Source organism: Trichoderma aggressivum, assembly GCF_033847375.1.
Source record: "Trichoderma aggressivum f. europaeum strain CBS 100526 chromosome Unknown scaffold_006, whole genome shotgun sequence".
NCBI classification, from domain to species: Eukaryota; Fungi; Ascomycota; class Sordariomycetes; order Hypocreales; family Hypocreaceae; genus Trichoderma; species Trichoderma aggressivum.
In genome coordinates, this window is record NW_026946372.1 from 979,665 (window position 1) to 991,960 (window position 12,296).

Here is a 12,296-nt window from a genome sequence, read left to right on the forward strand (position 1 = left end):
CCCCGGCCCCCCCCCCCCCCCCCCCCCCCCTCCGCGAACTCACGCCGCCTTCCACGAGCCCCCGAGCCGAGCCCCAGCTTGAGCCCCGAGCCCGAGTCGGCGGCTGCCCGCACCGCAAACCATGGCCGACGACCTCGACAGCATCGTCAAGGGCGCCCCAATTGCCGAGGCCGCTGCCAGCGATGGCGATGGCGATGGCGATGGCAACGACGATGGCAATGCCAAACCCGGCTCCGGCGCAAGCCCCTTCTCGCCCGGCGCTGGCAAGCCTGGCGACCCGCTGCATCACACGCCCAGCTCCCCTTCCATGATCTATCTCAACCTCTTGATCCTCGAGGCCTCGATGCGCGCCCAGTTCCTCGAGCTGCGCGCCCGCAAGCGCCACCACACCTTCTTCCTCGCCATCCTGACGCTCTGGGTCGCCTTCTTTGGTTACAAGCTGTACTTTGCGCCGCGAGAGGACGGCCGTGGCGTGGGAGGGTCCATATACTGGGCGGTCGAAGGCGCGCAAAAGGTGTGCTTCATGGGTGGCATCATCACCGCCGCCCTTGTCTGGGCAACGGGCATCTGGGATCGCGGCATCCGGTGGCCACGCCGCTGGTTCGCCATCTCCAACCGAGGCCTGCGCGGCTTCAACTGCAAGCTGGTCATTATCAGGCAGACGTGGTGGGCCGAGGCGCTGTCGACCATAGGCTTCTTCCTGACGTACGGCCTCTTTTCGCATACCGCCAGTTCCTCATACCGCCTTGTCGAGCCGCAGCTGCTGCGCCAGGTCGAGAAGGAGCTCCAGCTCACAAGCGACAACCATCCCACGCTAGTCCTCCCCCCCGATGATGACGAGCTTGGCGGCCATGAAGAGGATTTGGCGCCTGGGGGAGACTACGTCAAACTGCTGCTTCTGCCGAAGCCCTTCTCGCCTACTTTTCGAGAGAACTGGGAGCTTTACCGCACCGAATACTGGGAGAGGGAGAATGAGCGTCGGCGGTTGCTTCGGCAAAAGGTCAAGGAGCATGACCGGAAAGTCGCAAAGGATCAATACGGTTGGCTGTGGTGGCTCCCCTGGCGCCAGAATCCGCAGCCTCGCATCCGTCGCGAACCTCAAAAGATGCCCCATCACCGCCTGGCGAGCGCGGAACGCAAGCGTAGGAACAGCAGCGTGCGCCGCTCCTCGGTGAGCTCCTCGAGAAGCCAGACGCCGTTGGTCTTTGACAGCGATGGCCAAACGACACCGCGCAAGCAGGCTCCTGCTGCGGAGAAGCGCCGGAAGCCGGGGTCCATATCAAAGGTGAAGAGGCCCGGCACCGACTCTCGGTCTGTGACGCCCGATATCCCATCCCGGCTGTCTAGGGAGAGCAGCGTGACGGTTGATACGGAGACGGACGGCAGCAGCGGGCGGACGCTACGAAGCACGAGCAAAAGAGCCAGCCCAGCGCCTTTGTCGGCTGATTGATTGATTGATTGATTGAGTGATGATGTCAAGATTATACGAAGGGCATTACTGGAAATGGGACATGGTGTACGGCTTTTACTTGAAGCGTGATGGAAGCATATGTATACTTATTATACCGGGATCGCGAAACTTTAGTCTGCGTAATTACGGTGCATTTACTTTGCCTTGGATTAGACTCCACACAATAAAACAAGCGATGTCGAAATTCAGCTTGTTGCTCATCCATATAATTGACCGATTTTTTCTGTAGACAGCTCTCCCTTAGTATCTACTCCATACCTATTATGAGTCACCAGAGCACCATCTTTTTGTCCACGGATTACCGTTTCGGGAAGATCATGTCCAAACAAAGACGAACTTTTGAACAAGGCTCTCTCTACTTCTGACTCACCATGCAGGATAAAAAACGGCTATCTGCAGAGATTCTTAGCATCATTTCTGGGACGGGTGCATGAACATTAGTTGCATTGGTAGGCACATGTATCAGATTGATGATAAAATTTCTAGAGGATCACTACCGCTGCTGCTAGCTTCGTACACTAATAATAGTCCACATGTCCCTCGACTGGTTCTTGAAGATTACAAGTATCGACGTGAAGTGCTGTAAACAAGCATCCCACCCAGAGACTGCATACTTGACCTCTTCAATTCTATTCACCCCTTCTCACTGACACTCATATATCATCCTTGCTTTCTTTGACCAAGCCGCCATGTCTCGTGAAATCTCTCACCTCAACACCACCATCCCCTCCCCCTCCAACCCCCTCCTCTTCCTACGGACCATCCAGCCTTCCGATGCCTCGGCCTTTTCGTCCATTCTGTCTTCACCGTCAAACAAGTCCGATCCTCACGGCAAGGACATGGACATCGCAACTGCGGAATCAAGCATCTCCCGCATGAGGGAATCGGCAAGCAAGCCCACCATCATTGACGCGCAAGGAAATGTCATGAGCGGACCGAGCCGCGTGAACATGATGCTAGTGCTCCAATCAGAAGACGGAAACGGCGAGACTGTGATTGGTCTGGGAGGCTTTGGAGCGATCAAAGACTGGGAGCGAGGCGGGCGGACGATTCGGGCTGGCGACGTGGGCGCCATGTTGGATCCGGCGTATAAGCGGCAGGGTTACGGCGTGGAAGCGATGAAGATGGCGATCAACTGGGCGTTTTTGCCGGCCGTTGAGGGAGGGCCTCAGCTTGATTTGGTTACGATCACGACGCTGGAAGAGAACGGCCCGATGGTGAAGCTTTTGAATGACAAGCTTGGGTTGGCGGGGAAGGGGATATCGAGACCTGCAGAGTTTGACGCGGACAAGAATGAGATATACTATGAGCTCTCAAAAGAAGACTGGGGGAGCATTGGCACCAACTGAGGTATATACAAGTACACACACTATATTAAACACGATAAAATGTACGTGGATGACAAGGCGAAGTCTGCCTCCCATGAATTTCCTCCATTGTCTTGAGTCTGAGACTCCAGCCGCTCAAGAGAATATCACCATATATAGCATGCCTTGCAGAGGTTGAAACTATGTTCACACTCACGTCATGCAACTTTGTTCTACCATGAAGCACTACAAGCCATATATCCGTCGTGTAAGCATCAAAGTCCCAAGATGAAAGCATCAAGAAGTAATAGAGGAATATAGCACGTGGACATCTATGTAACACTCATAAACTCAGAGTCGTCTTTATTTCCCCCATCATAGTGATACCGCCGATAACCTCTCCCGATAGTCATCACTCTGTTGAGCGCAGCTCCAATCACTTGAACTACAGTCAGCCCTGCAAGCACCCACACAACACCGGCGATATAGTGCATCCCCTTGCTCTTTAGGACTTCCCGTGGCTCGGCCAAGTACAAGCCTCTGACATCTGCTATACCCAGAACAAGAAATACCAGCATGGAATTCGTAGTCGTCCAAGCAATCACAAGAAGGGCTTCAAACATCCGCGCTGCGTTCTGCGGCCTCTCCGCCATCTGCAGCGGCCAAGGCATCTTTTGCACCAGTAGAAATCTTCGTTGCCTCATAATGTTCATCTGCTGCTCGTATTGTGCTTCGAGCCTCTCGTCGTTGAGTGCATCCATTCTGCCCTTGCCGTTCTGGGTCTCGACCTTGGGCAGTTCGAGGACCGGCTCGGCGTCGGCCACCAGGTTTCTTAGGTTGAACGTGTGGCAAAAGGCAAACACGTCAGAGACGTTGACGAGAAATGGCACGAGGATTAGATATTGAATGAACGAGGTGACGATCGGCCAGACATCTAGATTTAGCAACGAAGCCATCGTCCAGAGCACATAGATGAAGAGAACCGCAATGCCAAGTGAAGTTGTCGGATCTCCGAATATTTCACCTAGGCTCGATTTTTCAACTCGCTCCACATGCAATGACATCAAGCAATAGCAAATAAATGCATAGCTAAATCACCTTGTCAGTACGTGGTATACAAGCTTCCACATACACCTGTACCCGTTGAGCCTATGAGACTTACGTTGTGATGCTAAGCCATATCCAAAACAAAGTCGTTGGAATTTTCAAGTTCATCTTCCAGGCCTTATTCAAAGAAGATACAAATGCCGTTATCAGGCAAACATCATACAGCCACTCGAGTACTAATCCTGTCACGTATCCGCCGGTTGCCCAAAAGCCCGGGGATCCTACGCATGTCGTTGACACCTTGAAGTATATGACTATGTTGGCCAACGCAAACCATTTCGTGATAGTGTGTAATGGCGTTAGTCGTATCCAGAAAGTACGCTGTGTGAGATTGATATAGAATCTGATCCATTCTATGAAGCCCTATCATGTACCTGGGGTAAACCCGAGTTCACACAACCACTCATTCTTGATGACGAGTTCGTAATACACATCACCCCAAATCTGCGCGATGCTCTGCTACGCTTTCGATCTAAACTCAACGTGCGGCGTCTTTGGGTCGATGCCATCTGCATCAACCAGCAAGATGACGACGACAAAGCGAAACAAATCCCTCTCATGACTGAGATATATAGGCGTTGTTCAGGCGTCTTGGTCTGGTTGGGCATTGATGCTCGCGGCTCATCGTCAATGGAGGCTGTTGATGCATTTTCTCGCCAAATCGATCATCAAGACGATGAGAGCATCATCCGGGAAGACTTGGAGTCCCTTGTTCGCCTATCCTGGTTTGGTCGACGCTGAATTGTGCAAGGGGTCGTCCTCAACCCAAACTTTCGCTGTTTCGACTATCGAGATCTTCTCAAACACACCGATCTTAGGGCAGACGGATCGCGTTTAGGCGGACTCTCCTCTTGGGTTCCCGACTGGAGGCTACCAGTGGTTAGGTAGACGCTCTCAGGGGGGTGGAATCTCGAGGGTTAACCCAAAGTGTTACTTGATGCTGACTCGAAGGCTCTACACATTCAGTTCCGAAAGAAGCAGGGCGATCCTGGGTATATGATCCATGGATCAATTGAGAAAATCTCAAATCCATTTCCTCTCAATGCCTCTCCGAACGCCATCATGGACTGGATTAAAGAAATTTGGTATCTCTTACTCGGATGGGCTACGACAGCAACTCGGGAGCTCTTGATACACCAGCTCGGAATGATCTTCTTCCAAGACCACATAAAAGACGAGTGGTCCAAAGCAGTTGCCAATTATGACTGGCAAATGTACTACTTCAAAGGGTATTCGGAATTCACGGAGATGGTACTGAAAGGGTCGGAATATTCTCAAGACGACAAGTTCTTCACGTTGCTTAAACGCACCATGGAAGGCCGTCGACTTTTTCTATTATCACCCAAGCCTGGGCGACCGACATCAAGCAACGATAAATCCAAGTCCATCAGCACCTCTGACCGGCCTGCAATCGGAATAGGACCGTCACACGCACACCCTGGTGACCTTGTCTGTACTAGAGAAACCACCACAAAGACCTGGGCTGGGATTTCAGACGCCTGTACAGCCGACTCTACTTTCTTGCTTCGCGAGACTGGAGATGGTGTGGCACAAGACGGACTTTTCTATATAGGCGAGGCCAGGGCTAACCGACACCATGCCGAAGGCGCAATTTGGGGAACAGGGCACAGACTACACTCCATCATCTTATGTTAAACATGCTGGACGTCTCATGTCATTTAACGGGCCACGGGATGGCAAAAGCTGGCGAGATGAGGCGAGACGTCTAATGACTATGTTTATCTATGAAGCTTGAACACGAACAATTAGGACAATCAATTACAACAATTTCTGTCAGAAAAAAACAGGCCAAAATCCCCCCCCACCCGATACATAGAATTAAACACAACCTCCACAACACAAAGTCAAATGATGCAACGAAGGGACGCTCATGATCCTCAATCCATCTCCATGCCAAGTACCGTTGACCTGACTCAAATCTCGCCTCCCAGAGCAATAGCCGCAGTATAATGTTTGCAAAGTGTTGAAGATGTTTGAGTCGAATAAGCGCCGGTGGTATATGATGTAAACCGTGCCATTCATCTTTGGAAAGATGGATCTATAAATGACAAAGACAATCTTGACGAGAGGGAAATCAAAGGTGGTGACCGTACATGTGCCACACCGAATCAATTAGCATTAGACATTATTTTTCACCGGGTGAAGTGTCAACATCGTCTCTTCCAGGAAATGGCGGAGCGAGTTGCTTCGACATGGCGGGATTCAGGCTCGCCTGGACCGGAACTCCGGATCTTTGGCCTGCTTGCTGGGCATTTCGAGGCATGTAGTTGGCCGGCAAATTGGCAGACACCGTTGCCTTGGCGTCTTGGTACAAATCGAAGCACTCCGCGAGAATCCGGTCAGCAGTTTGGTCCGCTGGAGCAATGCCAGAATCGAGGATTTCCTTGATGTGGTCTTCCAGTGCTTCAAACTCGCATTTGTCGTACCGATATCGATCAGGCAATCCGCTGTTCTGCAAAAACGCAAGGAGGCCAGCGATGACAGTGTTTGCAGCTCCCAGAATCGTGATGGGAGTACCTTGCGAGAAAGACATGGAGCCAAGAGCCGTGAGCGTCGCCCCAATGAAGAGCTGCAGCAGCATCAAGATCCATCTGATGCCACTAGACGCGTGGTGTAGATAGAAGAACTTGGTGCGCTGAGTCACAGTGTCCTTGTACAAACCCCGAGGCATGCCCCTGGGTGGCCAGACCCAGCTGGTTGGATGAATTGGCACGTGCTGCTCCCGATCACGAATGCCGCCTATTCCGTGAGCAACGACGCCCCATTCGTGAGGTGTAAGGAACCTATGACGAGGTGTCTGGTGGTGATGCTGATCTTCTGGAGACCTGTGAGGCTTGGGCGGCGAAGAGTCCTTGGGAGGGCCACTGGGCGCCGGGGCCGGAGGCTTGGTAGGATCTACATGAGAAGACGTAGGCGGCACAGGAGGGCTCTTGTTCCCTACGGAAAGAGGAGGAAGCGTAGGAGCTTCGGTGCTTGGATTTCCCTTTGCCGGCTTGGACATGATGGGCTGGAGATGCTGCCACGATTGAAGGACTAACGACAGGATTCTGAGGCTGCGGTTTGCTGGGTTGGACACTGGGCTGGCTCGAGCAATACCAAGGCCTCCGTGGATGAAGCACAGGCGAAGATGAAAAGACGATGGAGGTGAAGAGCCATGGCTCCAGAGACAGAGAGAGAGAGAGAGAGAGAGAGAGAAAAGTAATTTCGTCCATGTCGGCTAATTCTTCGTCTGGATCAGCGGAAAGAAAGAGGCAAAGAGCGTGCTGGGCTCAACATCTGCAAAAGCTCTTACCTGGCCTTGAAAAAGCAGCAGAAGTACCTGCGCATCAAGCTGCTTTGGCACATGGCGAGACGAGAATAAGCGAAGACATGACATCAGCTTTTCCATTGGCGATTAAGTACCATCGGGCAATACGAGAAGCAGTAGAGAAGAGCATCTTGATATGTATGGAAGGGCAGACAGACCACTTGGAGCGTTGACCGAAGACTCCAAGAGCGGGCATCACATGCGTGGTGAAGATTGAACTTTGAAGACATCTGGTACCTATACATGATGATGGGTGTCACATGTAAGTGTGCTGAACATGGTGAGATTAGGCATGTACCGTTTGATAACAGGAAATTCACCCAACAGCTGAGTTTTTTGTTCTCCCGAATACATGGGGCTCGACCAGATGAATATTCATGTTGTAAACCTTCATGTTGGCAAAATAAATAAACTGTTTGAGATGAGCATCACATGCTGCTATTGAAGCACACAGGAAACAACAGCCATTGAGGCATGTACAGCCAGATTTGGGTAGTGGGGCCGGCTGTTTCACCGCCCTCAAGCATGTGGCAGAATATCAAAAAATTGTGGGTTCCAGAGCTTTGCAGACTTGAAGCTTTTCTCAGGCATCAGCATTGCAAACAGTTTGTTGCCCAAAGGTGCAGTTGGATATTGCATGTTTCGCTGCACTTCTTCGCTAAAGCTTCTGCTGTGTCTTCCGGGAACAGTGAGGCCAGCCAGTCCCTGCGGTAGCATTGCCCCAAAAGTCAAGACACGCACAACCCGGCGCCTTATCAGCAGAAACTCTCCAAATTGCTCTTCTTCAATTGCGCCAATGGCAGGCACCGTCGAAGTTGAAACCGTGGAGAAGGATGGGAAGCAGTTCCGCGTGGTCAAAGAAGGCAAGGCAACCATCTTGGTGCCTCAGGGTGCCAAGATTGGAGAGGACCGAGGAGAAGTGCAGCAGGTGTTTTACAATCCCATCCAGCAGTACAACCGAGACCTGTCTGTTCTTGCCATCAAAACTTATGGAGAAGACATATTGGCGAAAAGGAAAGAGAAGATTCTGGCAAGGTCGAATAAGCACGGCAAGAAGCGAAAGCGAGACGAGAAGGATGACGGCAACAATTCAATCGAGACAGAAGCGACGGCGGACGTGGCGCCAGACGTGGCTACTGAAGCTGTAGATGAGCACAAGGGTCACAAATCGACGTTCAGGATATTGGATGCCTTGTCAGCATCTGGATTAAGAGCGCTGCGGTATGGCCATGAACTCCCCTTTGTCACCTCTATAAACGCAAACGACCTCTCCAAGTCGGCGGCCGAGTCTATCAAGCTCAACGTGAATCACAACGGTCTCGACGATATAATCTCAGTAACGAATGAAGATGCTCTTGCGCACATGTACCGCGCAATCGCAGATGGCCTGTCTAAGAGGGATCGCCACGGGAATCCCTCCAAGTCTCACAAATTTGATGTCATCGACCTAGATCCGTACGGCACTGCAGCACCCTTTTTCGACGCCGCATTACAATCCGTTAGAGATGACGGAGGCCTGCTTTGCATCACCTGCACCGATAGTGCTGTTTGGGCGGGCCATAGCTACTGCGAAAAGACGTTTGCCCTGTACGGCGGTACCCCTATCAAGGGAATGCATTCTCATGAAGCTGGCTTGCGGCTGATTCTGAATGCTGTTGCGACTTCTGGCGCCCGATATGGTCTGGCCATCGAACCCCTGCTCTCTCTTTCCATCGATTTCTACACAAAAGTTTTCATAAGGGTCACCAGATCACCACAGGCCGTGAAATTCCTGGGATCCAAAACCATGGTGGTATACAGCTGCGACCACGGATGTTCTGCCTTTGAGACCCAATATCTGTTGAGAAGCAGGCCAACGCCTAACAAGAAAGGCAGCGGGTCGTTTTATAAGCACGGCACGGCGGCAGGACCAACAGTTGATAGACATTGCCAGCACTGCGGCCATGTGATGCATGTCAATGGTCCGATGTACGGAGGTCACATCCACTCGGCGGATTTCATCCAAAAGCTTCTCGATCAAATCCCCAGCGCCTCGCCAGAAGTCTATGGTACTCTCCCAAGGTTAGAAGGCATGCTACGAACGGCCTTGGAGGAGATTATTCCGGGACCCGAAGCCGATCCCACTGTGAGCCCCAGGGACGCTCAACATGCGGAAATTGACCACTCTCCCTTCTTTGTTATCCCCTCCAAGCTAGCAACTGTAGTTTCTTGTGCTGCCCCCAGCGATGACATGTTCCGTGGCGCTCTGATACATCTTGGTTATCAGGTTGGGCGAAGCCACTGCCGACCGGGCAGCGTCAAGACGGATGCCCCTTGGTCTACGATTTGGTGGATCATAACAGAATGGATCCGTCAAAAATCCCCTATCAAAGCGTCAAAGTTTACACCATTGATGCCTGGCTGGAAGATTCTACATTCTGCCGGGCTAGTTGGTAGAGAAGACGGCGCACCCGAGGGGCCTGATAGCAACATGGACGATATCCAGGCAGATGAAGAGCCTCGAAGCGCAGAGGCGGCAGAAAAGCCCAATGAGCAAGTTTCAAGCCCGAACGAACTGGAGCTGAGGAAAACGTTGGTATTCGACGAGGATCTCGCGCGACTGGGTCGCCTGCGGGATGCCCAGAAACTTGTGCGATACCAAATGAACCCTCGACCAGACTGGGGACCTTTGTCCAAAGCCAAAGCTCAGTGAAAGTAAAGCAAGAGACGACGGACGGCATCTACTAATGGGGACTGTGGAATCTACGTTGCAGGGGATTGTATCTTGGAGGTCACGGCTGAGCGCTAGGCTTTCCACGAAGCGCATTTTTGAATACAGATATCATACAATGAATTGATCAAATGTTGCCGTCCCTAATAGAAGACGAGACAAACAACGAGCCAGCTATATAAATCTTGACAAAAAAAATGAAACAGCTCAAAACGTGCCATCATTAGACCAAAAGGCCAAAAAAAAGGTCGAGATTGTGAATATCCATAAGTCTCGGCTCTCTAGTAGTAGCCAATCCCCCCGTTTCGTTACTTCTCAATGGCCAAGGCAATTTTTGACCTTTGACTGCGAATGCGTGTATATATATATATACTGGTGGTGGAACTCAAAACTCCGTGTTGAAACAGAAAACCAGAAAACACAAATCCAGAAACAGGAGACCAAACGGGAAACCGACATTGGAGCGTCAAGGGAACACAAGAGAAAAGTAGATGAAAACAAAGAGAAAGAGGCGGAAGAGAGGAAGAAGGGAAAAGAAGAAACCCAAGTTAAATAATGTTAAGGGTCGTATGCTGTGCCAACCTCGTGCCGTTGAGCATAGCACGCGTTTTCTTGGGCCTCTGCTGAAACCGGCGGAAGCCCTCTTGAACGTGTCTGGGCTCGATTGGCGAACGGCCTTCGCTGGGGGGGTCGAAGAGGCCCTGCTGGTGCTTGCGCTTCTTGTTCGGGCCGGAATCGCCCGTGGAGGCGCCGGTCTGGGCGCGCGAGATGTCTTCCTGCTCCTTGACCTTGAGCGCGACCTCGGTCAGGGTCTGGACCATTTCAAAGGTGAGGAAGCCGAGGATGTCGACGATGTCGTCCGACGGCTTGCTGTCCGTGACGACGCCAAAGCCGGCCCACTCGCGGAAACGCTTGCCCTTGCGCCAGGTGAAGGATGCCTGACGGTATTCCGACCACGTCACGTATTCCTCGCGGGTCATGGCCTTTGTGCGCTCGTCGGCCTTGCGCAGCCGCTGAAGCGTGATGTAGTTCATCTCCTCCTCCTCTTCGTCCTCTTCGTCGTCGCGCTCGGGGACCTCGACTGAGTAGAAGGATGACGGATCCCAGGGGAGGCCGACCTTGGCTTTCTTGTTCTTCTTGGCCGCTTCGTCGACGGGGCCTCCAGGGACCACGCCGCCGACTGCATCGTCACCGGCGGCAATGTCTGCGTCGGCGCCCTTGTCGTCAGAGTCCTTGACGTTTTTACGAACGTCCTTCCAGGAGAGAAATGTGCGGAGGCGGGATACTTTGGCGTGATCGTGGCGGATTTGGAAGATGAGGTCGTTGGTGCTGATGGACTTTGAGCCACGCCGGGCGGCGAGCTCGGTGCAATTTCGAAGCTGAGAGAGAGAGAGAGAGGTTATGTTGAGTTGAATGAGCTGATGAAGTGAAAAGAGAAAGAGAAGCATACCAGTTCAATGACCTGTTGCCGGACGATATCTTCAATGATGCCTGTGGTTTCGACGGAGGGTTCTGCAGTTTCGCCAGAGACGTACATCATCTGTCGAAAAGTGTCAATCCTTATCGCGCGTCTGGAAAGGCGAGAAAGAGATCCGGTTCTCATCCGATATCTGCACCCATTGACGTATATGTATTCACTGAATGGCATGATGAGGGAGCGGCGAGGCGAGAATGCCTCAGGGAAGATGAGGGAAGTGAAGAGCAAGTGATGGATACGTAGAGAGCAAAGTGAGATGTGGACAAGGCAAATTTTCAGCTGGAGTTGTGCGCAATATGTGTTGAATCAAATTGGCTGAGCTTGCCACTTGGCAGCGGTGCGATGGAGCCGCAAGGCCGGCATTGCCAGGTGTTGGGCAATGTGGTTGGCCGAGGGCGTTTGCCATGAGATCCTCATAGCACTTAGTTGTCATGAGTGTTGTAGGTGAAGTTGAGTTGCTTCCTAAGAAGAGAGCAACGAGATGCACACTTCGAATGGCCCCCTTTCCCTAGTTGCCCGTAGCTAGTAACTGCGATAACCAAGCGGATACACTCAATCAAGGGTGTAATATGCATGAAAAGAGACGGCAGATCTCATGTTGAAGCGGTATTGTCCGGTTGCAATGATAGGCGAGGCGATGGTAAAGCGTACATGCTCATCATGAAGTGCTTCATAGGTGGTGAGCTCATCTCAGACTTCTGAGGCTCATTGCTTCTCGAAACAGCCCGGCAAAGTATGAATGAAAGCGGCATCTTACCTGACTAATCTCCTGGCGATATTTATACGCCTTTGCAATACTTGACTCGGCCATCTTTGCAGCGGTTCCCAATCGAACGATTTCCTTCTCTTTCTGTGAGGATCAGGTCGCAACCTGTAAGCCAGCGCGCGTCCCAAGG

The 12,296-nt window shown here is 52.0% G+C and overlaps 6 protein-coding genes across 6 annotated transcripts; 3 read left to right on the forward strand and 3 right to left on the reverse strand.

Annotated features, from left to right (window-relative positions):
• Positions 1–121: 121 nt before the first annotated feature.
• On the forward strand, positions 122–1,450 carry Triagg1_2531 (uncharacterized protein; the record flags this gene model as incomplete). Its single annotated transcript, XM_062896723.1, has 1 exon — positions 122–1,450. The coding sequence occupies one exon, from the start codon at positions 122–124 to the stop codon at positions 1,448–1,450; it is 1,329 nt and encodes a 442-aa protein (XP_062758743.1).
• Positions 1,451–2,160: 710 nt separating this feature from the next.
• Positions 2,161–2,820, forward strand: Triagg1_2532 (uncharacterized protein; the record flags this gene model as incomplete). The annotated part of the gene is made up of 1 exon (XM_062896724.1): positions 2,161–2,820. One exon carries the CDS (start codon positions 2,161–2,163, stop codon positions 2,818–2,820), a length of 660 nt encoding a protein of 219 aa, XP_062758744.1.
• A 290-nt stretch (positions 2,821–3,110) lies between these two features.
• On the reverse strand, positions 3,111–3,842 carry Triagg1_2533 (uncharacterized protein; the record flags this gene model as incomplete). Its single annotated transcript, XM_062896725.1, has 1 exon — positions 3,111–3,842. One exon carries the CDS (start codon positions 3,840–3,842, stop codon positions 3,111–3,113), a length of 732 nt encoding a protein of 243 aa, XP_062758745.1.
• A 2,189-nt stretch (positions 3,843–6,031) lies between these two features.
• On the reverse strand, positions 6,032–6,907 carry Triagg1_2534 (uncharacterized protein; the record flags this gene model as incomplete). The annotated part of the gene is made up of 1 exon (XM_062896726.1): positions 6,032–6,907. One exon carries the CDS (start codon positions 6,905–6,907, stop codon positions 6,032–6,034), a length of 876 nt encoding a protein of 291 aa, XP_062758746.1.
• Positions 6,908–8,009: 1,102 nt separating this feature from the next.
• On the forward strand, positions 8,010–9,905 carry Triagg1_2535 (uncharacterized protein; the record flags this gene model as incomplete). The annotated part of the gene is made up of 1 exon (XM_062896727.1): positions 8,010–9,905. One exon carries the CDS (start codon positions 8,010–8,012, stop codon positions 9,903–9,905), a length of 1,896 nt encoding a protein of 631 aa, XP_062758747.1.
• A 566-nt stretch (positions 9,906–10,471) lies between these two features.
• Positions 10,472–11,463, reverse strand: Triagg1_2536 (uncharacterized protein; the record flags this gene model as incomplete). The annotated part of the gene is made up of 2 exons (XM_062896728.1): positions 10,472–11,302; positions 11,374–11,463. The coding sequence occupies 2 exons, from the start codon at positions 11,461–11,463 to the stop codon at positions 10,472–10,474; spliced, it is 921 nt and encodes a 306-aa protein (XP_062758748.1).
• Between the last annotated feature and the right edge of the window lie 833 nt (positions 11,464–12,296).